The sequence below is a fragment of the Chrysochloris asiatica genome, unplaced genomic scaffold (assembly GCF_000296735.1).
Source record: "Chrysochloris asiatica unplaced genomic scaffold, ChrAsi1.0 scaffold00112, whole genome shotgun sequence".
Lineage (NCBI taxonomy): Eukaryota > Metazoa > Chordata > Mammalia > Afrosoricida > Chrysochloridae > Chrysochloris > Chrysochloris asiatica.
This window is the reverse complement of record NW_006408630.1, coordinates 87,733-112,470: the sequence shown is the minus strand read 5'-3', so window position 1 is coordinate 112,470 and position 24,738 is coordinate 87,733. Positions and strand designations below refer to the sequence as shown.

The 24,738-nt window shown below is 44.0% G+C and overlaps 1 protein-coding gene across 1 annotated transcript; it reads left to right on the top strand.

The window, feature by feature from the left end:
* Positions 1-12,460: 12,460 nt before the first annotated feature.
* SFRP2 (secreted frizzled-related protein 2) lies at positions 12,461-22,669 on the top strand. Its single transcript, XM_006867897.1, has 3 exons — positions 12,461-13,065; positions 16,326-16,406; positions 22,097-22,669. Exons 1-3 carry the CDS (start codon positions 12,564-12,566, stop codon positions 22,399-22,401), a joined length of 888 nt encoding a protein of 295 aa, XP_006867959.1. The 5' UTR covers positions 12,461-12,563; the 3' UTR covers positions 22,402-22,669.
* The last annotated feature ends 2,069 nt before the right edge of the window (positions 22,670-24,738 follow it).

Here is a 24,738-nt window from a genome sequence, read left to right as displayed (position 1 = left end):
TCAACTCTACTTGAGGAGGCAGCTCTTCCCCAGTCGCATTTTGAATGCCTTTTCAAACTAAGGGGCTCATTTTCTGGCACTATATCTGACAGTGTTTCTCTGCTATTCATAAGGTTTTCAGTGACTAAATATTCGGAAGTAGTTTATCACTCTTTCTTCCTGGTCTGTCTTTGTCTGGAAGCTCATCTGAAACCGGTCCACCATGGGTGACCCTGATGGCATTTAAAATGCCAGTGGCATAGCTTCCAGAATTTCAGCAACTCACAAGCCACCACAGTATGACAAACTGACAGACAAGTGTTGGCATTAATTTCATAGAAGTGAGGAATTACAGTACACAGGATAATTACATCAAATCAGAGATGATCGCCTCATGGGGAGTTATTAAATAACTTCCATATTACATCATTACTGAGAATAACTGCCAAGCTACTGAGAATCATGGTTCAGTCAAGTTGACACATATTTTGGAGGGACACAATTGAATCCATGACAAGGAGGCAGCTACTCTTCCCCCTGCTCCCACAAAACCAACTGCATTTGCAGACTTCGAAAAAATAAAAATTGATCCCTGTAATGGACATAAAGGCTCTGTTAGTCAATTATTCTTTCTTGGTAAAATCATTTACAAAATCCTGCTATGTACATGTCAGAAACAATAAACAGAAATCCCGAAGAACAGGTACTGCTATCTCTGATTTGCAGATGTGCATCCTGTTGTTCTTGCCGTTGTTAACTGACATTGAGTCAACTTCTGACTTATGGCAACTCCATTCACAATAGAACTCCATGCAAAAAGAACAAAGAGCTGCTCAGTTCTTCGTCTTCCCTTGATTGATTGCAGATAAAAATCACTGTGATCAAGAGGATTTTCATTGGCTGGTTTTTAAGGAGTAGATCAGCAGGACTTTCTTTTTAGTCTGTCTTTGTCTGGAAGTTCTGCTGAAATCTATTCAGTCTTATAGCAACATACAAGCCTCCACTGACAGGTGGGTGATGACTAGGTGCATGAAGTGTACTGGCCGGGAATCAAACCTGGGCCCACAGCATGAAAGATGAGAATTCTACCACTGAGTTACTTCTACTCCTCATAAATATCTTACATAACTTAATAAGCACAGGTTTCCTCCTAACCCAGTACTCTGCTCACCAAAAAAGAGTTGCCATCTCTCTTGCTGACTCCTACATGGTCCAGTATAAAGAAAAGATGCCATGACCCAAGCAAGAGTCAAATGGACACTGGTACTGAAGGCAATTTGGGTGTTAAAGCAATACTGTACAGCTACCAAGCTAGGAAAATGTGGGCCTGGCATACAAGAAATTGGGATCCAATTTCTGCCCAAGAGAAAAACCTCAACATACACAGCTGGAATGTGAAAGAGGATAAATCTAAGACATAAATAAATGTAGGGAAGCAACTCTACTGGATTTCTCTTGCAAATTATTGCAATCTAATTACACTTTATGGACTTCTGGTGTGGCACCGTAGGATAAGCATAGGACTGTGAGGTTGGTTTGAGCCACAAGGTCAGTGATTCAAATTCACCAGTCGCTCCTTAGAAACCCTGTACTGTGTTGTTCTGAGTCAGAACCAACTAGACAGCACTTAAAGACAAGAAATAATACCTCAGGAACTTCTTTCCCATGTGTTGCCATTTTCTTCACTTTCAATTATCCAAACAATTAGTGGGACTATGTATAAAATGAGTGGAAAGTGGAAGAATTTAAGTCTTAACAAGTGCGGCAAGTAAAAAGTTTCAATTCGTTTTTACCAAACAGAAAAGAGCAAAATAATTTTTTTTCAATATTTATTCCAGGGAAGACATGATAGTAGAAAGATCATCTTGATTATCCTAGAACCCTAATTCAGATAAACTTGAACATGGAGAAGGGTTTCTAAACTACTACAAATAAAATTGACCGTACTCATAAAAAACTAGTTCTTCCTTATTTTCTTCCAAGCATAATGTCCTATAAATTTCTATAATTAATTACAATGTCAAAGAAACTGAGGGAAACTTTGCTGAAGATAATTTTTTTAAACAATTGCAGCAGTACATCAACAGGGAACTGCCAGAAATTCCAGCCAAATTCAGAAGAGAATGTGGAATGATTTCAGATGGATCTTAGCTAAAAGTAGAGAATACCAGAAAGATGTCTGTTGTTGTTGTTGTTGTTGTTGTTAAGTGCTGTCAAATCGGTTCCAAGTCATAGCAACATAGTATAGGGTTTCCGAGGAGCAGCGGGTGAGTTTTAAATGCCAAGGTTCTACTTTGCAGTATAGTGCTTATCCTTTAGTGCCACCTGTGTTTTATTGACTATGGAAAGGCATTGGACTGTGTGGATCTGAATCGTGACAAATTATTAATAACATTCTGAAGAATGAGAACTCAAGACCACTGAAGTGTTCATGCAGAACCTGTGCATAAACCAAGAGACAGTTGTTCAAACAGAACAAGTGGATGTTGTTGTTATTGTTGTTATGTGCCATCAAGTAGGTACCAACTCATAGCAACAGTCGTTGCTATGCCTAAACCTATTGCTTCTGCTGCCGTGCCAATCCGTCTCACTGGGGGAAGGGGTCTTCCTCTTTTTCTCTGACCCTCCACCCTACTAAACATGATATCCTCTCCAGTGACTGGTCCCTTCTGATAATATTTTGGAAGTAGGAGAGATGAAGTCTGGCCACTCTGGCTTCCAAGGAACACTTTGGCTACACTTCTTCCAACACAGATCTGTTTGTTCTTTTGGCAGCCCAGGGTACTTTCAATATTCTCCTCCAACATCATAACTCAAATGTATCAATTCTTCTATGGCCTTCCTTATTCACTGTCCAACTTTCACAAGACTATAAGGTTATCGAAAATACCATGGCTTCGGTTAGGCACACCTTTAGTCCTCAAACTGACATCTTTGCTCTTCAACACTTTAAAGAGGTCTTGTGCAGCAGATTTGCCTAATGCAATATGTCATTTGATTTCTTGACTGCTGCTTCCATGAGTGATGATGGTTGATCAGAACAAAATGAAGTATTTGACAACTTCAATCTTTTCTCTATTTATATGGATGTTGTTAATTGGTCTGGTTGGTAGGTTGGTTATGTGCTGTGTAGTCAGTTCTGACACACAGCGACCCTGTACAGGGTTTCTGAGGCTGTAAATCTTCATGGGAGCAGAAAGCCTCATCTTTCTCCCATGGAACAGCTGGTAGTTTCGAACTGCTGACCTTGCAGTTCGCAGCCTGATTCGTTACCACTATGCTTTGTTTTCCTCACATTGAGGTGCAACCCATCAGTAAGTATTTTAAGTCTGCTACACTTTCCACACTTTCAGGAGTCCTGATGTGGCACTGTGGGTTAATGCCCTGGACTGCAAAGTCATTTGAACTGTAAGGTTGGTGGTTCAAGCTCACCAGCTGCTCCTTGGAAACCCTGTACAGGGTCGCTATGGGTAGGAACCGACCCGACAGCACATAATAACAACAACACTTTCAGCAAGAAAGGTTGTATCATCTGCATGTAGCAGGTTGTTAATGAGTCTTTCTTTAATCCTGATGCCACGTTTTTCTTCATATAATCCAGTTTCTCAGATTATTTGCTCAACATACAGATGGGATAAATATGGTGAAAGAATGCAACCCAGGTGTACACCTTTCCTAATTTTAAACTATTCAGTGTTCTCTTGTTCTATCCAAACAACTGTCTTTTGGTCTATGTACAGGTGATCCTATTGGTATTTAAAATACCTGTGGCATAGCTTACAGAATCACAACAACATGCAAGCCACCACAGTATGACAAACTAATAGAAGAATGGTGGAACTCGGAGATAATGAATGCATGGTTTAAAATCAGGAAAGGTGCACTTCAGAGTCATTTCCTTTCACCATATGGATTCAATCTGTATGTTGAGCAAACAATCCAAGAAACTGGACTTCATGAAGAAGAAACAGCACCAGGATTGGAGAAATACTCATTAACAATCTGCAATAGGCAGATGACACAACCTTGCTTGCTGCAAGCAAAGAGGACTTGAAGCACTTACTGATGAAAATCAAAGACTACAGCCTTCAATATACACCTCAACTTAAGGAAAACAAAAATCCTCATAACTGGACCAATAAGCAACATCATAATAGATGAAGAAAAGATTGAAGTTGCCATTCATATTACTTGAATCCCCAATCTACACCCATGAAAGCAGCAGTCAATAAATCAAAGGATGTATTGCATTAGGCAACTCTACTGCAAAAGATCGTTTTAAAGTATTAAAAAGCCAAGATACCACTTTGAGAACTAAAGTGCAGCTGAGTCAAGCCATGGTATTTTCAATTGCCTTATGCATGTGAAAGCTGAATAATGAATAAAGACCAAAGAAGATATGATGCATTTGAATCATACTGACTATATTATGAATACAGATTTGAATTACGAATTATTATGGATTACCAGAAGAACATGAATAGTATTATATTATATAGTATAATATATGGGAGCACAGTGGCTCCATGAGATAAGCATTGGACTGTGAGCCACAAAGTCCTACCAGCTGCTACACAGGAGAAAGATGGGGCTTTCTGCTCCCACAAAGATTTTTTTTAAAGCCACAGAAACTCTGTACAGGGTCACTATGAGTCAGAACCAACTTGAAGGCACGTCACAAAAGCAAGTATAATACATACTATGTTGTTGTTTCGTGCCGTCAAGTCAGTTTAGTGCCAATAAATTAAATCAGATTGCTCCGTCTGAATAAGCTGGATATTATAGCTTGAAATGGCAGGTTACACAATTATCCCTAAATCAATTAAAATATTTTTGTTTTCTAGTTTATTGATTGAAATGTTGTGAATACCCGAGACCTACTGACACTGAGTATGTCCTAACAGGATGAATCATTTTGATGAATCTGACAATTAACTTGGTCTGGACAACATAAAATCTACTACTATTGTTGTTGTTATGTGCTGTGGAGTCGGTTCTGACTCATAGTGACCCTGTACAGGGTTTCCAAGGCTGTAAATCTTTACGGGAGCAGAAAGCAAAATCTTCTATTATGGGGGGGGGGGGGGGAATAAGTCAGGGAGGGGGGGTGAACGGTAAACAAACATATACTAGTATGGAACGATGCCCCTAAAAGGCAGTTCCGCAAGAGTAATAGATTTTTTATTCTGGGTTTGTCTCTGGGAGGATCATGCATGTGTGCAGAAACTCAGATTCCATCTGCTGCTTTAGAGTCAACGGACTTTATTTTCGTGCTCTGCTGGTATCTGATGGCAACACATTCCCACCAGAGTGAAACACCAGCTTAGCCAGTGACCCCTGCTGTTCAAATCAGACAATGGAGCAGGTCTTTCTTCTCTGAAACACTTTCTGTGGCTTTCTGGACTGCCCTCTATTCATGCCCTTGCGTTTTTGCTATTTCCATTCAGGATTTTCTAATGTGAGCAATTAGGAGATGCTTCATTTAAAGAGTCTGATCAGCAGTTGCAACCCATCAGTCATGCGGACTGAGAAACCGATAGGGAAAAGTCAGGAAGGAAGGTACCGCTGAAAGGAAGAGTGTACAACAGAATTCCGTGCACGTGAGAGGTGCTCATTCAGTATTTAACTACAGAATGGACTAAGTATATACACTGGACATGAATTTCATTAAACCCAACAAACATGAGTCCTTATGCTGTAAATAAAAGGCTGCTGGGGACGATGTGTGCATTAAACAGAAATGAAATTTCTTTCCTGGAGGTCTATGTCACTGAACTATCCCCAGGTTTTTTCTAAACAGAAGCAGCCCATGCATGTAAATAGGACATGCCCCTACTTACCAAATCTCTAGAGCCATTTTCTCTTAAAGGAACAATTTTTAAAAGAGGGATTCTGTCTCTTTCAAAGTCCCAACAACACAGATGTTGTTGTTAAGTCGGTTTCGACTCATAATGACCCTGTACAGGATTTCCAAGGTAGGTTTGAACTGCTGCTGACCTTATGGCTCTTAGTCCAGTGTTGATCCTACAGTGCCACACCAGAAGTCCAGACCACACAGATAGCCTCTATAATGTGCCTCTATTTATCCACCCACCCCAAGTAAGGTGTTAACTAAAACATCCATGTGGCTGGTGAAGAACAAAAAAAATGTCCTATTGCAGTATTTGATCATCATTGTAAGTGTAACTGGTTTTACCATTTTGGAGTGACTTGTTTTTCAGTTCTCTACTGTGCTTCAAGGAAGTTCTGGTGTGGAAGCTCGGGACCTTAAGATCGGCTTGAACCTCAAGGAAGCGATTAAACTCACCTTCTGCTCCTTGGAAACCCTATACTGGGTCGTTGAATCCAAACCGACCCTATGGCATTTAGCAACAACACTGTTTTCCAAAGGTATCCAACATTGCCTTCAGGCCTTTGTCAGTAAATTCGCGGTACTAGGACAAAGAGGCCTCAGGACTGACCGTAGAGGATTCATATTGGTTTTAAACAGAAGCGCTCTAGTTGGTGCCACCAAGAGAGAGCTCACACACAACTGGCAATAACAACTCTCCCCTGGGCCGGCTCTTGCGCGGTGAGGTGACCCGCTGGCAGGGCAACAGGATGGTTCCTCCTCCCGCTCCACCCCCACTGCCTCCTCCTCCCCCATCTCCGACACCGAGAAACGTCGCCCCGTCCTCCCGCGCACCGCTTCAGCTCCAAGGCCTAACGAGGACTAGTTTTCTCCATCTCCACCCGCCCGGGGGTCACAGATTCCCGCCGCGGAATCCGCACCATTCCTCTGCCAGCTAGCTCCAGCGCCCGAACGTCCTGGGGGAGCGAAGAGCTGAGGGCGGGGCCTCTCCAACAGCCCTGCTGCTGGCGAGTCACAGCCTCCCGGGACCTAGCGTTTGTAGGTTCAATGCAGACCTGGAGGGGCCCGCTGCCCTTCAAATAAATAAAGAGACGCGCAAAAGCTAAGATTAGGAGTTGGGGAACTGTTGGCCCTCAGACTTGGTTGCTCTTAAAACGAGAAGTAAAGACTCTGGTCGCACACCCGGATCACGTTATCTGGTTAGTGAATTCTGCGTCTCAGTCTCTGGGGACCCCGCGGTCACAATAACAATGGGTGACCAGGGAGCAGATGCAGCCTGGCCGCCCGAGCGGCACTCTTAGCTATGGGGCGGCGGTGGAGTGAGGACCAAAGGAGGGTCAACTAGGTAATCTCCTCCCTCCCGGGGAAAAAAAAAAAAAAGTCACCTTCCTGCCCAACATCGAGAAACGTGAAGGATCTCAGAACTAACAGCGAAAAGGAAACTGACCTGCAACCCTAGAGGGACAGTCTCTATTTTAGGAAATGGCGCCCCCAAATGGTTACAGCGAATGCTATGGAAAGATTCTCCATCAGGAGCCGGAAACGCTCAGGTCCACCGCTTTTGGAGGAGGTGCTATCCATCGCCAGTGTTTTGGCAGGACAAATTGGAGTGTGCTTGGGTGAATCAAGCAACAAAGCTGTTGGATCAGCACGGGTCCCCAAATCCAGCATTTGTAACAACGACCAGCAAGCTGAACCACTAATTCAAGTTACTTACCCCTCCGAACTTCAATTTCCTGGTAATTACTTATTTGACAGGAGTCTGGGTGTGGCGCTTTAGGATAAGCACTGGACTGCTAACCACAAGGTCTGTGGTGAAAACCCACTCCTCGAAAGCCCACAGAGTCGGAACACCTGCATTCCAATACAGTCAGTAGACCTCCAAACTGAGTGTTTTTGCGGCACTTTCCATTTTTATTTGCTATCTTCTTCAGGAGTCCTAGCGCTGTGGGTTAAAGTGGCTGGACTGCAAAGTCGGTCTGAACCTCAAGATCGGTGGCTCAAGCTCCCCAGCGGATCCTTGGAAACACTACACTGGGTCACTATGGGTCAGAAACGACTTGATGGCACTTAACAAGAACAACAAGAATACTCTCCTTCAAAGGAACTCTGGTAGCATTGTGGTTACGACCCCGGCTGCTAACCTCAAAGTCAGCAGTTCGAAACTACCAGCCGCTCTGCGGAAGAAAGATGAGGCTTTCTGCTCCCATAAAGATTTATAGCCTCGGAAACCCTATACAAGGTCATTTATGAGTAGGAACCGACTCCGCGGCACACCACCACCTCCACCTCTCCTCCTTCAGGTTCCTGATGTGCATTAACATTGGACTGCTTAACTGCAAAGTCAGCGGTTCAAACCCACCAGCTGCTTCTATACAAGGTTGCTATGAGTCGGAACCGACTTCATGGCACTTACAACCACCTATTTGAAAAATGATAATAGTAGATCTACCTGCCGGATGGAGTCTGGTGTGGCGCAGTGGATTAATGCGCTGGACTGCAAAGTCGGTTTGAACCACAGTGTCGGCGGTTCAAGCTCACCAGCCACTAACAACAACCACCTGCCATGAGACATAAGGCCTACAATCTCTGTTGTTAAGTGCCTTGGAGTGAGTTCCGACTCATAGTTACCCAGTAGGAGCTCTAGTAGCATAGTGGTTACGAATCAGGCTGCGAACCTTAAGGTCAGTGGTTCGAAACTACCAGGCGCTCCACGGGAGAAAGATAAGGCTTTCTACTCCCGTAAAGATTTACACCCTCGGAAACCCTGTACAGGGTCGCTATGGGTCGGAACCGACTCGACGGCACTTAACAACATAGGGTTTCTGAGGAGCAGCTCATAGGTTTGAACTGCAGACCTTGTGGTTCACAGCCAGGTGCTGATCCTACAGCGCCACACCAGGAGTCTCAACTTCTGTGAACTCGACCTTTTAGCGTCAGCAGCCTTCTAGGTGTTTCTCCAGACCGCTCCTGGCCTGTCTTACGTAAATACATTAATCCAGGCTCTGGAGTTGCTGTAAAGATTTAAAGCCTCCCAGGAGGCCATGCACTTAATAAAGAGCATTGAAACCCCAAACTTTCTAGTTTTGGAAAAAGGACACACGTCGTTCTCCTCCTTTTGCCTTGACTCCCTCTGAGAAATAAGAGTGCAGATACCATATTTGGCTCGTCCTCCCCCGCCCCCCTGCCCTCGTCCGCATCCTGGCACATCTCACCCCGACCCCCAACCCCTGGCCTCCGGGCTCACTGAATCAGTGAAGACAGAGCCGGGAGATTCCCGAGCAGCCAGAGCCAGTTTCTCAATTGAGTCAGCCTCTTAGACAAAACAAAATCTCTGAGCATAAGACTGAGGTCCTGCCTGCCCCAAAACTCTTGTTGCTAGTAAACAGGTTTAACCAAGCCTTTCTTTGTTCAAGAGTCTTCCGTACCTGACAACAGGAAGGACAAAAGCAGAGAAACGCTGTCAAATCCAGAGGCTTTTCTTTAGGTCGGCTGCATTCAGAAGGGGCTGGGAGGTGGGATAGGCCCTATCCAATCACCGGAACCCATAGGCAACCCCCTTTAAACAGGTTGCACAGCTCGGCACCCATCACATTTACCTTGAGTTTGAATGAATAGTTCTCGTTCCTGGAACTGGCCAGTACTACATGATAGTGGGGAATAGGATTAAGCATTGACTGTACATTTGTGGGGGTTTTTTAAAGGCTTTGGCGGCTTTTGATACATTTTGATGCTGAGAGCCGAGAAGGGAGAAGGGAGGCAAAATCGCGGGGCAACACTACCTGTGCACATCTCTACCTCTGGAGGTTTCGCGCCAAGTGACTGGATTCGGTTGCAAAAGGGGGAGTCAGGGTTGAAAAGGCACGCCCGGAATGTTACCAAGCATTCAGGTCTATCCTCTTTTCAGAGAAACAACGGCGGGCACTCACGTTTCGCCCTCTGCGGGAGGTTATTTGTTCCCAAGCAATCAACTCCTCCCGCTGTCGAGGGCGAGAGTCAGAAAGGAAAAGGAGTGGGGCATGTGCAGGGTTGGGAATGGAGGGTGCAACCGATACCCAATGGGGCCGAGATGGTGTGACAAGGATTCCGGAAGTCACCCGGGCGGCCGTGGTAGGCGCCGCCAGGAGGTAAACGAGGCCTGCCAACGCTGGACAGTGCTCGCAGCGAGGAGACTCCCGCGCGTCCCCTAGCGCCCCCTGGAGGCGAGCAGGACTGCGCCGGCTACTGAAACAATGCCTCTGGCCGCGCGGGCCTGCAGGTATCCAGGCTCCCTGCTGCTTTTGGGTGTGCAGTCGCATTCGGCCTGAAATTAGTTCGATTCGCTTTGGGCTTTCGCGCAAGGGCAGCAGGGAGGTGAAGGTGACGCGAGGGAGAGCGCTGGAGCTGAGGGCGATGAAGGCGAAGAGAACGCGTCCCACTCCCAGACCCAGTTCCCAGGATCTCAGAGCTCAAGCTCTGCTGAGCTGTTTAGTTCAATGTGCTTCCGTTCCATTTTGAGTTTATTTTACAAGTAGTTTGTGTTTAGGGAGGGATGGAAATTTTAGACCTCTTTGTATTTTCGTTAGAAATGAAAAGGCTCAGGACCAGTTAGGCGTTACAACGGCCTTTTGCAACACACGGACCTTCCGGAACAGTACACTGGCGACAAGAAAGGGAAGATGGAAGATGAGCCATTAGAGACCCAGATTCTTGGAATTCAGGTGTGTGACGCTGTAGGATAAGTACTGGAGTGCTAACCACAAGGTCAGCGGTTTAACCTTGGAAACCTTATACAGGGTCACTGTGAGTCGGAACCCACTCCACAGCACTTAATAACAACACTCCGTACTAATGGTGATTTTCATTGCATGTTTATGGCCAGAAAGGCGTAGGCGACAACTCTGAGTGGGCTTTTGCTGCTCACGCTTTAACCCCCTCCTCTCAAAACAGCAGAATCACCAAGCAAGCGGATGATCTGGGACTGAGCCGAGGCCCAGGCATCTTCCGGAAGAAGAGAAAACGGAAAGCCGCGAATTTAGCTTGATGATCTTAAGTGGCGGGGAAGGAATAACAATGCGCCTACCTTACATATGAAAGAACCTTGACGGGGTGAGTCTTAGGGATTATTTCTTTGGATCTGCTCGGTCACCCATACCGGAGGCTGAAAGGGGAGGAGAACACCTGCCTCTACGGGGGACTTGAAGCAATTAGGGATAAAGAACTTCACACATACACACACACACTTTCCCAATCTAGGCACTTTAGTCCCAATTTCTTGTTGTTAACAGTGTCTTCGAGTTCGTTCGACTCATAACGACCCTGTATAGGGTTTTGAGAAGCGACTGGTGGGTTTGAACCACCAACCTGTGGTTAGCATCCCAGTGCTTATTCTACAGCGCTACACCAGGACACCCGTCCCAGTTTACATCTGTGAATTTACTGTTTGCAATAGTCAGATCCTTAACTTCACTAAAGCAGGGGCCAAGCCTGTTTGTTCACCTCTGTATATTCAGTTCCAGCACGGTGCCCATTAGTATGTGTAGGATGAATGAACCAATTCTGCCAGGACCCGTACTAGTCCTCGTGGATCCGTCCTTCCCAGTCTGTTCACCTGCCACATTCTCTGCCAGTGCCTTAGCCCAGCCACCCGTCTTCTAGGCCGCACCACCTCTGGGGCCCACACTTCAGCTTTCCTGAGTGCCCTGTTACAGTAACTAAAGTGTCCTATGACCCATGATGCTCTTTCCATCCACTAACGGAGGAAAAGTCTCCCCTCCAAAATGTGTGGTTTTGATGAGACTCTCCTAAAGGCTTTCCCACATGGGCATTTTCTTCTTTACACTCCTCCCAACAAAATAATCAGAAGGTTCTATTATTTTTCGTTTACGGTGTAATAGATTTACTCCTACGACTCTGTTTACAATTCTGTTATTTATTTTATTCTTTTTTTAAGAACAAAAACGAGCACCCCGCCTGTGCCAGTGAACCAGGATGCTGAACTGGAAATTCGGGGTGAAACAAGGCTCGCGGAGGCAACCCTGTGCAGACAGGTCCTGGGAGCAAGTCGAGGGTTCAAAGAGTCCGAGGTCTAACGGCTTGCTGCTATTCGGGACACAGTTCCACCCTACAGCCCCAGGTCTCCAGCGTAAACTTCCAGCTGGAGCCAAACAAACCCAGACCCTGTCCCTGCTGGGGGCGGGGTGGATTCCCGCCAGCATTTGGCGCGTAGGCAGCTCGCAGCGTAACCCGCAGCCCGCGTCCCGCATGCTTTGTGGGGGCTCACTGGCGGGGATCGTTTGTCTGTTGTCCAAAATATCGTAGAGAGCGCGCAGCAGCATCTGGGGAGGGGGCGCGGCCAGAATTTCCTTCCAGAAAGCGCGTGAAGGGTATTTTCAACGAAAAACCAAACCAAAAAAGTAGTGACCAACCCTCCTCGGATTACTCTCCAGTGGCCCCTCCCTTCCATCCCCCACCTCTAGATTTGCATAAAAAAGGCCAAGAAAACTCTGCCTGCGCCCCAGCCGCAGCTCACTCTACTCCCCCGGGTCGGAGCCCCCAGGAGTTGCACGCCGGGTTACTGCGCGAAGCTGAGCCGAGAGCACTTTGCTCCGCGCCGTGCTCCTCGCGTTCGGTTCCTTCCAGGCACCCTAAGGTGCGCCGAGCTAAGCGAGCGGGCCCGGGACGAGCTCGGGCTCCGGCTGCCTCGCGCTTCCCCGGCTCCTTCCCGCTGCCCCCCGGGGGTTGCGCGCCCACAATGCCGCAGGGCCCCGGCTCGCTACTTCTGCTAGTCCTCGCCTCGCACTGTTGCCTGCACTCGGTGCGGGGGCTCTTTCTCTTCGGCCAGCCCGATTTCTCTTATAAGCGCAGCAATTGCAAGCCCATCCCGGCTAACCTGCAGCTGTGCCATGGCATCGAGTACCAAAACATGCGGCTGCCCAACCTGCTGGGCCACGAGACTATGAAGGAGGTGCTGGAACAGGCGGGAGCCTGGATCCCGCTAGTCATGAAGCAGTGCCACCCGGACACCAAGAAGTTCCTGTGCTCGCTTTTCGCCCCCGTCTGCCTAGACGACCTGGACGAGACCATTCAGCCGTGCCACTCGCTCTGCGTGCAGGTGAAAGACCGCTGCGCCCCTGTCATGTCCGCCTTCGGCTTCCCCTGGCCCGACATGCTCGAGTGCGACCGCTTTCCCCAGGACAACGACCTCTGCATCCCTCTCGCCAGCAGCGACCACCTCCTTCCGGCCACCGAAGAAGGTAAGCCTCCCTTCTTACTTCCCACCGCGCCCTAGCTCCCACGAGACGCTCTAGAGGATCCGCGTGTGTCCACCGTTTTCCCTTACCTTCTCCGCGGGGCGATCAGGGGTGCTAGTCCCAGTCGCATCAGACAGTTTCCTTGCTCTGGTCTGTCATCGCAACAAGCCTGTACCAAATTTTAGATCCCCTACCCCAAGTCTCTCATAACTTGCCCCACGTTACATCAACTACTCTTCCTTGTTGTTGCTGTTGTTAAGTGCCATCTAGTCAATTCCGACCCATAGCGACCCTGTACAGGGTTTCCGAGGAGCAGCTGGTGAGCTTGAACCGCCGACCTTACAGTTCAAACGGCTTTGCAGTCTGGCACATTAACCCACAGCGCCACACCAGGACTCTTCCTTAGGGATTGTCAAAAAAGTTAATATAAAAAACTGAAAGGAATCTGTTCTTTATAGTTTATGGGGTAGCATTTCTGAGCTTTGGAAGCGATTCTCGGGGGAGCACCCTGGCCAGAGGCTCCTCGGTCACCCTCTTTCCAGCATGTCCTTACCACAGAATTCTAGTCACAGGAGCATTTCGTACAAGCTGGATAACCTGGATGCACAAACAGTTAACTCCTTAAGATATTTTTTGTCCTTAGCCCATTTAGGTTTGTAAATAAAATGAGAACTGGCTGGAGGAGAAATCTAGAAAAGGGCATGTTGAGTAATTTAGTATTGGTTCTAACCGTTTGAGAAAGAAATCTGTCAACAAGGCACAAAGGAATCCTCTTTCCATCACTATCAGCTTTTATTTTAGGAGTGGTTTTACTTAACTGGAGAAAATCATGCAGAAGAGAGTTTCCCAAGTTTTTAGAAAACAGGGAGAGTTCCTGTGCAAAAACCATCAAAGCAATGAAAACCTGATGGGCTCTTGATATTCTTCCTGAAAAGAAACCGTATACAATACATCTGAACTGATTTAGGTCCCCCCTAGGATGGAAAGGGGGCTTCCTAATCCCTTTCAAAGCATTCAACAGCATCTCCCTTTCAATCTCTAATTGTTTTCCTACAGCCATTATTAGTTAAAGAAAATGCAAAGTTGCTTAGCAATCTTTCCTGGCATGCACTTTGCAGTTTCCAAACATCTTATTGGTTAGATTTCTAATTTATTGCAAATGTTCGGCATTTTTCAAACTTTTGTCCAACATATACCAAAAAACAACCAAAGCAGGTTAGTAACATTTTATATATATATTCCTAGCGTAGTGGTTACGAATCGGGCTGCGAACCTTAAGGTTAGCGGTTCGAAACTACCAGCCACTCCGCGGGAGAAAGATGAGGCTTTCTACTCCCGTAAAGATTTACACCCTCGGAAACCCTGTACAGGGTCGCTATGGGTCGGAACCGACTCGACAGCACTTAACAACAACAACAACAGTCCCTAATGAAAATGAAAAGGAGTCCTGGTGTGGCGCTGTGGGTTAATATGTCAAACTGCAAAGCCATCTGAACTGCAAGGTCGGCGGGTCAAGCTCACCAGCTGCTCCTCAGAAACCCAATACAGGGTCACTATGGGTCGGAACCGCCTGGATGGCACTTAACAACAACAAAGAAAATGTTTCTAAAGGCAGTTTTGCTTTTGTTTTTCTTTCTTTCCACTCTAGGTGTCAATGTTATACACTGTACATTTCTTTTTTGAAACTGCATTTTCCTATTCCAAAAATAAAAGTTTATGTTCTTCAGAATTTGCTATTTGTGATTTTTCTAACTTGACTTGATAAATAACTCTATTGTTATTTATCAAGTTAGAAATCCTGCATAGGATTTCAGAGGAGCAGCTGGTAAGTTGGAACCACCAGCTTTGCAGTTCAAACCAACCTTGTAGTCGAGTGCATATCCTACAGCGCCAATTAGAACTCCAACTCTACTAATTACAACATTTTCTGTGAAAAAATTAAATTTCATAACACTAAGAATTTAGCGTAGTGGTTATGAATCAGGCTGCTAACTTCAAGGTCGGTAGTTCGAAACTACCAGTTGTTCCACGGGAGAAAGATGAGGCTTTCTGCTCCCGTAAAGATGTGCAGCCTCGGAAACCCTGTGCAGGGTCACTATGAGTTGGAACCAACTCCATGGTACTTAACAACATATTTAAAAGACACTATTAACAAATTTATAAATGGAAGAAGAGGAAGATGCTTTCTTCTCCCCTCCCACCTCTCTACCTCCCAAAAAAATCAGACTCTTTTGGAAGAACCTTTAATGGGCTCTGTGATCATTGTACTTGTGACCAACTCCTTAGTTTGGTCAGAACCCATAGATGGTTTTGCTCCTACTTTGGTAAGTTTCAGGAAGAGTTTTGGGTGTTTGGGTTTTTAAGAGTTGGAAATAGGTAAAGGAGGTCCAGAAGAACCTGTAACAGTGAGTTAGTGGATCACAATGAAACAAACATTGCTTAACCCATGCACAGACTTGACAGAAAGTACAAGATGATACAGACCAGTTGGAACACACTGTTGAAATTAGTGAAGTGTGTTTCCAAAGTAGAAATAGCCCATGTGTGATCTTTACAACTCTAGCCACCCCTCCAGTCTAGACTTGAAAATGTCTTAAAATGACTCCCTAGGTGCACAGAACTCTTCTGAAGAGCCCAACAGAGGCGGAACTTCACTGGTGGCCTGCAACTGAAAGAGACAGTCTTGAAGCCATATTTGATGATTACCAGTTTTCTGAAATTCCTCAAGGATCTTTGGCTCTGTTGGCGTTTTGTCCTTGGAGAGGCCATAGAAATAACATCTTCAGAGAATCAGTTTGATGAAATGCTGCAACTATTGCTACATACAATTGTATAGCCCATCCATTAATTCCTTTATTATTGAATGGAATTCACCACTTATTAAACACAACATATGGGCATTTTTATTTTGCTCAACCTAAAATGAGAGGCATGGGAGACTTTCTGAGGAACTAGAGATCCTACTTGTATAAATGAGGCCTAGTCATATAGGACAAATGCTACTCTTGCCTATATTGTTGTTGTTAAGTGCTGTCAAGTCAGTTCTGACCCACAGTGGCCCTGTATAGGGCTTCCAAGGAGCAGCTGGTAAGCTTGAACCACTGACCTTGCAATTCAAATGGCTTTTCAGTCTGGCGCATTAACCCACAGCCCCACACCAGGACGCCTTGCCTACATTAGGCCTTAGAATTGTTTACACACGCCACCTGCTGTTTCCTTTTAAACAAACTTACTTAAAGCTGTTTTTTTTTTCACTTTTGTAGCTCCAAAGGTGTGTGAAGCCTGCAAAAATAAAAATGATGATGACAACGACATAATGGAAACTCTTTGTAAAAATGATTTTGGTAAGTAATGCACCACTACCACTTAAAGATTTCACGTTCAAAAGTTTAATCACCAGTAAAACTTAAAGCTACAAATTATTCAGATGTTAGTAGAAAATTGGGTAAAATACAATTGAAGCTTATTTCCCTGAAAGCATCTAATTTGAACTTCCTTCTAGTCACTTGGCTTGTGCACTAGGGATGAAAACATGTAAATATTAGCCCTAGTCAGCCACAAATAAAAATTTACTCTGGTGCCAAATAGAAATATTTTTATATTATGTATAACCAATCATCATCTGCATCTCTATGTTCTACCATTCGTGAATTTATCTAAGATGCTAGTTAATAATATAAGCAGGTTTTCTTAAATTTATTTTTAAAGGTTGGTTAATTGAGAAGACATCTAACATGGGCTTGAAACACCACCATAAAATCATTTTTCAAAGAAGTTATTTAAAAGGGTTTTATGAATAAGCCCAGACACATTAATGACACATTTGCAAATAGTTAAAAAAAAAAAAAAAAAAAAAAAGGAATTTACTTTAATAAGATTCATGGACGATGCCATGATACCTGGGAACAGTAAAGATGTGAGTGATAACATTACCCAGATTTAGGAAGAGTTAAAGCTTTTGTCTGTACAGGATTCCACCAGTGCCTTCTCTACTAAATACAGAACTGTGGGGAGACAAAAAAAACTCCGCCCAAGATCCTATGAGCCACACTTCTTGCTTTCATTCCATTGGAAAGAAAAGTACTTTTGTTGTCATTGTTAGGTGTCATCGAGTCAGTTCCAACACATAGCAACCTTATGCACAACAGAACGAAACACTGCCCAGTCCTGTGCCATCCTCACAATTGTTAAACTTGAGTCCATTACTACCGTCACTGTGCCAATCCATCTCTTTGGAATCTTCCCCTTTTCTGCTAACCCTTCACTCCACAAAGCATGATATCCTTCTCCAGGGTCTGGTCCCTCCTGATAATATCCTGGCTTCTAAGGAGCATTCTGGCTGTACTTCTTCCAACACAGATTTGTAAGTTATTCTGGCAGTCCATAACTCAAATTCATAAGTTCTCCTACCGGTCTTCCTTATTCATTGTTCAACTTTCACATACAAATGTTGTTGTTGTTAAGTGCTGTGGAGTCAGTTCTGACCCATAGCGACCCTCTGTAGGGTTTCTAAGAAACGACTGGTGATGTTGAACCACCAACCTTGCCGTGCAAACCAACTTTGCAGTCTAGCAAACTAACCCACAGTGCCACACCAGGACTCCACATGCATATGAGGCTATTGAAATTACCCTGGCCTGGGTCAGGTGCACCTTAGTCCAAAAACTGACATCTTTGTTCTTGGACATCTTAAAGAGGTCTTGTGTAGCAGATTTGCCTAGTGCAAATTTGATTTGATGTCTTGACTGCTGCCTTCACGAGTGGTAATAGTCCAAACAAAATGAAGTCTTTGTCAATTTATTTATTGGTCCAGTGGTGAGGATTATGGTACACCTTTAAAAAACAGAAGGTTGAACTTATTGGTCAACAGATGTGGTCCCCACTCTGTCAGATGATGATGGACTCTAACAGGCCCATACTCAATAAGGAGCTCTGGTAGTGTAGTGGTTATGAATTGGGCTGCTAATTTCATGGTCAGCAGTTTGAATCTACTAGCCGTTCCATAGGAGAAAGATGAGGCTTTCTGCTCCCAGAAACCCTATACAGAGTCGCTATGAGTCAGAACTAACTCCGTGGTACATAGCCACCACATATTCAGCAAAGTCTTTGAGACTGAAGGAAATCATTCCAGTCCCCACTGTTGAAGAATGTCCCCCTTACTTTCCCTTCCCTTCCCGTTTCCATCCCAGAATCTCAGTCTTGGTCAGATCCTTACAGCCCAAGCCTTTTCCAGGAAATCATCTTATTGGCTGGTCCAGAATAGCCATAGTCAAAGCTTTAGGAAAAGACTTTACGCTGCTAAGAAAGGGTAAAAGAGGGGGCAGCTGTAAGTCCTAACCAATCATTACCCCAGAAGAGTCACCAGTGGGGATGAGAGGGCTATCTGTTCAGACATATACAACACTCTGATTAGCTGAGGATGAGGCACATTACCAGGTGTGGCACTATGGAATAAAGCACTGGACTATAACGTCAGCTTGAACCACAAGGTCAGTGGTTCAAACTCACTAGCTGATCCTTGGAAACCCTATACAAAGTCACTTAGTCAGAACCAACTTGACAGCACTTACCAACAACAAAAACAACTCCCAAATCACCAGAGCTGTACCATAGTTCACAGTGTCCATACTACAAGGCTTGCTTAAGGCCTAGACATTGGTGTTGTTAAGTGTTATCTTGTCAATTCCAACTCATGGCAACCCTGTGTAGGATTTCCAAGGCTGTCAATTTTTTCAGGAGAAGTGAGCTTCATCTTTCTTCCTCAGAGCAGCTAGTGGGCTGAAACTGCCAACCTTGTGGTTGTGCTTATCTTACAAGAGTTACCACATTCCAAGAGCAAAATAGAAAGATATCCTTTTAATCAAATTTGTATAAAATTGCATTTTTATGACAGTTTTTGAGCTTTACACTAGATCTTATATGCATCTCTCTCTGGACTTCTATGAAAAAGTTATTATATCATGGAGCTCCAAAGAAGTTGGATTTAGGGGTCACACACCCTCACACATATTGCTTACTTTCTGTGGATGTCCCATCAGGAGCTGGGCCAAAAAATGATTATGTATGTCAATGTACCTTCATGTTGTCTCTCCTTAGAGGCAGAAAACCTTTCTCAACAATGTGAGGGGCATCACATTCAAGTATTCCATATAGATACGTTACAAGCTTTGTTTTCTGCTTCCCCATACTCATTTTGACCAATAAAGGGATGGTGGGGTGGTAATGGTGGTGGTGGTAGTTGTGTGCTTTGGAGTCCTGTTTTATCTATTACCTATGTTTTTAGATGGGAGGGTAAGTGTAGAAACCAAACCTATTTAGAATTGAATCATTCATGAAAACACCCTTCCCCATCCCTGAAGTAGAGAAATTACAATAATGAAGAATGGCTTCTCACTTCAATGGTGAAAGTACTGGCAAATAAAGAGAGGATCAGAATTGCCTTCTAGTGTCGACACCCTCTTGTTAGACCAAACAGTGGCATCATTTCTGCCCCCTTAACGTATCCTGCATCTCCATTCCAGGGTAAAGGAAAGTTATTTTTGGATTTTGATACCCTGTATTTGGTCCCAGCTGAAAATCCAGGGAAGAAATCCTTGCTTTTCCCCATAGTAAACTTTTGCAAAGTTGTTCATTTAGAAGTAGAGAAAGATGACGAATAAATCTAACCCTATGTCAAAAGTGATGATTTTGCTAATGTCGGGAGCTCAAGAATGTTCCATTTGACCTTGTGAAATCTTACGCATGCCCAAACTGTGCTGTAAATGATGGTTCTAAATCAAACCAAATCCACTGCCATCAGGTTGGTTCCAACTCATAACTATTCTATTCTCTGAGGCTGTAAATCTTTACAGGAACAAAAAGCCTCATCTTTTTTCCTGTAGACTGGCTAGTGGATTTGAACCATCTACCTTTTAACTAGCTGTCCAGTGCTTATCCTGCAGCACCTAGACATTTGTCTTCTATCACCTCCATCTCCTATGCAGAGAACCCAGGAATGTTTGACATTTCTACCTGGTTTTCTATGACTTCAATCTCATAAGCTCTTAGAATTCAGTACTATAGTTTAGATGTTCATCAGATAAAGCCATGGTTGGCCAACTCACAGCATCTTTGACTTACCTGGTTGAGGTTCTCTCATTTCCTGCTTGACTGGAAGACCCATGCTTAGTCAAACTCCCTTGTGGTTAAAGCACTTGGCTGCTCACCAAAAGGTTAGTGGTTCAAATCCACCAGCTGCTCCATGGGAGACTGATATGGCAGTCTCTTTCCAGAACATTCCAGTCTTGGAAACCCTGTGGAACAGTTCTGCTCTGTTTCTATGAGTTGAAATTATCTTGAGGGCAGATATTGTATGGTTTAAATTGGTGTTCGACTTTTTTGAGTGTATGTAAGTGCTTTGAGATTTTCTTTTTTTTATCTCCTATAACTATAGAGTTAAGTCCAACTCAGATGACCATATAGGATAGAGGAGAATAGCCTCATAGGGTCTCCAAGGCTGTGATCTTCATCAAAGTAGACCATTACATCTTGATTCCATGGTGTTTGAACCACCAACCTTTCAGTTAACAAGACCTTAACCACTACTCCACCAGGGCACCTCATAGGTCATTAGTTGTCTCTGTATTTAAGATTCTTCATGTATTAAACTAGAGATGGTCCTTTCCAACCTTAAAACTTGATCCTTTCCCTGCCTTCCAGGAGTCTGAAATTTAATTCCAACATCCATGTTTGTAGGGATTTCTTTCCCAAAGAATGTTGTTCATGACTATCAAATGTGTCTTTTATAGTAAACCACTTTTAGCTTTAAAACTTCTAATGAGTTTACATAATACATTTTGGAAATAGTACCTATATATCTGTAAACACCTTGGCCTTGAACAGGCAAATGATAACATATGAGGATGAAGTATTCAGAAAAACACTTTTACAGCTAAACAAGTTGTACTCTTTTTAAAAAAGTCTTGCTTTTTTTTTTTTTTTTTTTTCTTCCTAGTTACTTTAACAAATCAAATGCAGCTGTATGATCAATTTTCCTTCCCTGTAATCTGTTCTTTAGAAAACAATGATTGTGTAATACAATTTCCTTACAGGTTTGTCCAAAAACCTCTCCAACATAATAAATTGAGTTTAAAGTTTACGGCCACAGAAAGATCATGTTTCACCTAAGAGTCAGGCATTTCTTTTCATGCTGAATTCTCTAATAGGGGAAATCATTTGTTGAGGAGAGTACAAACCATATGCAACCTACGTAAAAACACAAGGACAAGGAAGCCAGAAGAAAAGTTAATTGAGTCCTGCAAAGAAAATGCATTTTGAAAGGACTCAATTCTTTGAGTCTTTAGAAATGGAGCCACCTGCTGCCCTAGTCCTCAACCTCCTACCCACAGCCTCTGACAGTTTCATAGCTTGTCTTACCTCCCCAGGCTGAGTCACTCAAATAGAGAGTGGAGTGCGGAAAACTCTGTATTTATTGTTGTTGTTGTTAGGTGCCATGGAGTCTATTTCAGCTTATAGTGACCCTATGTGACAGTGTAGAACTGCCCCCAGAGGATTTTCTAGATTGTAACTTTTACAGGAGCAAATCACCAGGTCTTTCTCCCACAGAGCTACTTGGTGGATCAGTAACTGAGTGCTTAACTATTACACCATTAGGGTGATTGGTGATTGTGTGCCATCTAGTCAGTTCCAACTCATAGCAATCCTGCATAGGTTTTCTGAGATTATAAATCTTCACAGGAGCAGAAAGCCTCATCTTTCTCCCTCTGAGCTACTGGTGGATTTGAACTGCTGACCTTGCAATTAGTAGCCCAATGTGTAACCCAGTACACTACCAGGGGTCCTTATAGGTACTATAGGATCAGCACTAGACTGCTAGCCAAAAGGTCGGCGGTTCAAACCCACCAGCCGCTCCTCAAACGCTATCCAGGGTCACTATGAGTCAGAACTGACTTGATGGCACTTAACAGCAACAACTTATATGCTATTCTTGTATCATAACTGGTATGATTCTTTCGGCTCTCTCTTGTTTCCATAGCACTGAAAATAAAAGTGAAGGAGATAACTTACATCAACCGAGATACCAAAATTATCCTGGAGACCAAGAGCAAGACCATTTACAAGCTGAACGGCGTGTCCGAAAGGGACCTGAAGAAATCGGTGCTGTGGCTCAAAGACAGCTTGCAGTGTACCTGTGAGGAAATGAATGACATCAACGCTCCCTATCTGGTCATGGGACAGAAGCAAGGTGGGGAGTTAGTGATCACTTCGGTGAAGCGGTGGCAGAAGGGGCAGAGAGAGTTCAAGCGCATCTCTCGCAGCATCCGCAAGCTGCAGTGCTAGTTCTGGTGCCCAGGTTGCTCCTGACCAACCGGCTCCAGAGCTCAGCTGACCATTACCATTCCGGGACTCAGCTCTCATTCCCAAGCATAGTCCCTGAGGCTCCGGCCCCAGCCTGGAGCTCTCCCCCTTGCCTTTTGCACGTTTGCACCCCCCAGCATCTCCTGAGTTATAAAACCCCAGGGATGGATAGCTGTTTTCACCTAAAGAAAAACTTGCCCAAATCTTGTAGACACATTCAAACTAATAAAATCATGAGTATTTTTTATGAGATATTAAAATAGCTCACTTTGAAGCTGTGTTAAATGGATGTAACTGTGACTTGGGTTTGATTTGGGGTTTTTTTTATCCCCTGTTTGGATCAGCTGGTTTCATGCTCACTAAAGTTGTTATAACAAGCAAACTGCTTCATTTTTCTATGTGGTGTGGGTCACAGACCCTGTTGAGATAAAGCTGGCTGTTATCTCAACAGCTGTCTCAGCTCCAGCCTGAGACTTGATGTCTAAGTCTTAAAACAATTCACTAGTCATTTTACACCCTGATTAGGAATTTATAACTGTTTCGTGTATTACATTTCCAGCTACAATACTTCCCATTGAGTTAAAAAATGGCACTTGAACCAATATTCATTCAAATTAAAGGATAAAACATGCATTTTATAATTGACCAGAGTACTTTAAGCTTTGTTTAAAATACTTTTTTTTACTTAATTTTGCAAATTAAACCATTGTAGCTTACCTGTAATATACATAGTAGTTTACCTTCAAAAGTTGTAAAAATATTGCTTTAACCAACACTGTAAATATTTCAGATAAACATTATATTCTTGTATATAAACTTTACATCCTGTTTTACCGATTTCTTGTCTTCTAATTTGTCTTCTTAGTAGAAGGAATTGGGGAGGAGCTGTATTGGACTTTTTGACCACTTCCCTTTTGTAACCCAGCCCAGGCCATGTGCAGTTTTAAGTCTCTTGTTTCTTACATGACTCTACAAGCATCAGCCCAACTATCTCACATCCCATAGATTTCCCCTCTGCTGACTGCCCTCTACTCTAGAAAGGGCTTTTGTTCTCTGGTCCCTTCTCAGCAGTTTAGCTGCAGTTATGCGGCAGCACTAAGGTTCATGAGCTTTATGGGTGTGCTTTTATAATGAGAATGTTAATTTTCTCATTTTAGCTCACATAAAAAGAGAACCATGATTAGTTCAATATAAATTGAAAGTCAGGTGGTAGAAGATGGTTCAAAGGACAAAACAAAACAAAAAACCAGTATTAGGAATGAGAAGGGGATAAGCAAACAAACATCCAGCTATAATGTCCATCTGAACCATTTATTCTGTTATTGCACCTCCACAAAGATTCTATTAGACAAGTGAGGAAACAGGCTCCGAGACGCTACTAAGGGGCAGAGCCCAAACTGAAAATCCTCCCAGACAATGGCGCTATGGGTTAATGAGCCAAACTGTAAAGCGGTTTGAACTGCAAGTTCAGCGGTTCAAGCTCATAGAGGGTCACTATAGGTCGGAACCGACTCAATGGCACACAACAACAATAGTCCTGGCGTGGCACTGTAAGACAAGCACTGGATTGCTAGTTGCAATGTTGGCGGTTCAAACTCACTAGCCACTCTTTGGAACCCCTATACAGGGTTGTTATGTATACAACGGACTCGATGTCACTTAACACAAGTCAACCTGTGGACTCCTGGTATGGTACTATAGGACAAGAACTAGACAAGCAAGGTCAGTGGTTGAAACCCACTAATCAATTCAATGTCAAATAACAAGTCAACCTGTGAGTGAATTATACAAACATGGTTGTTGTTATTAAGTACCGTGGGTTCAGTTCCAACTCATAGTGACCCTAAATAAGGTTTCTGAGGAGCCATTGATTGGTTTGAACCACCAACCAACCTTGTGTGATTCAAACCAACCTTACAGTCCAGTGTTTATCCTACAGCACTACACCAGGACAGCAACTCGTATTCACATAAGGAAATAAAACCATCAGTCAAGAGAGCTGCTGTGGTGAGTCACTGACTTGACTCTGACGCATACATAGCAACCCAGTGTAGACTGAAACTGTGCTAGACTATAAACGTTTATGGGAACACATTGCAAGGTCTTTTCTCCTGTTGAACTACTGATGAGCTCAAACTCCTAGGATCTTAACCATTGCACTACCAGGCTCCTAAAAATAATCAAATACAAAAATATAAAACACAGTACAAATGTGGGTTTGTTGGTAACTCTCCCTTTTTTCATATTTATTTCAAATACAACTCCATAAAGCAATAATCATAAAAGTATTAATGTGCTTATGTTGTTGTTGTGAGGTGC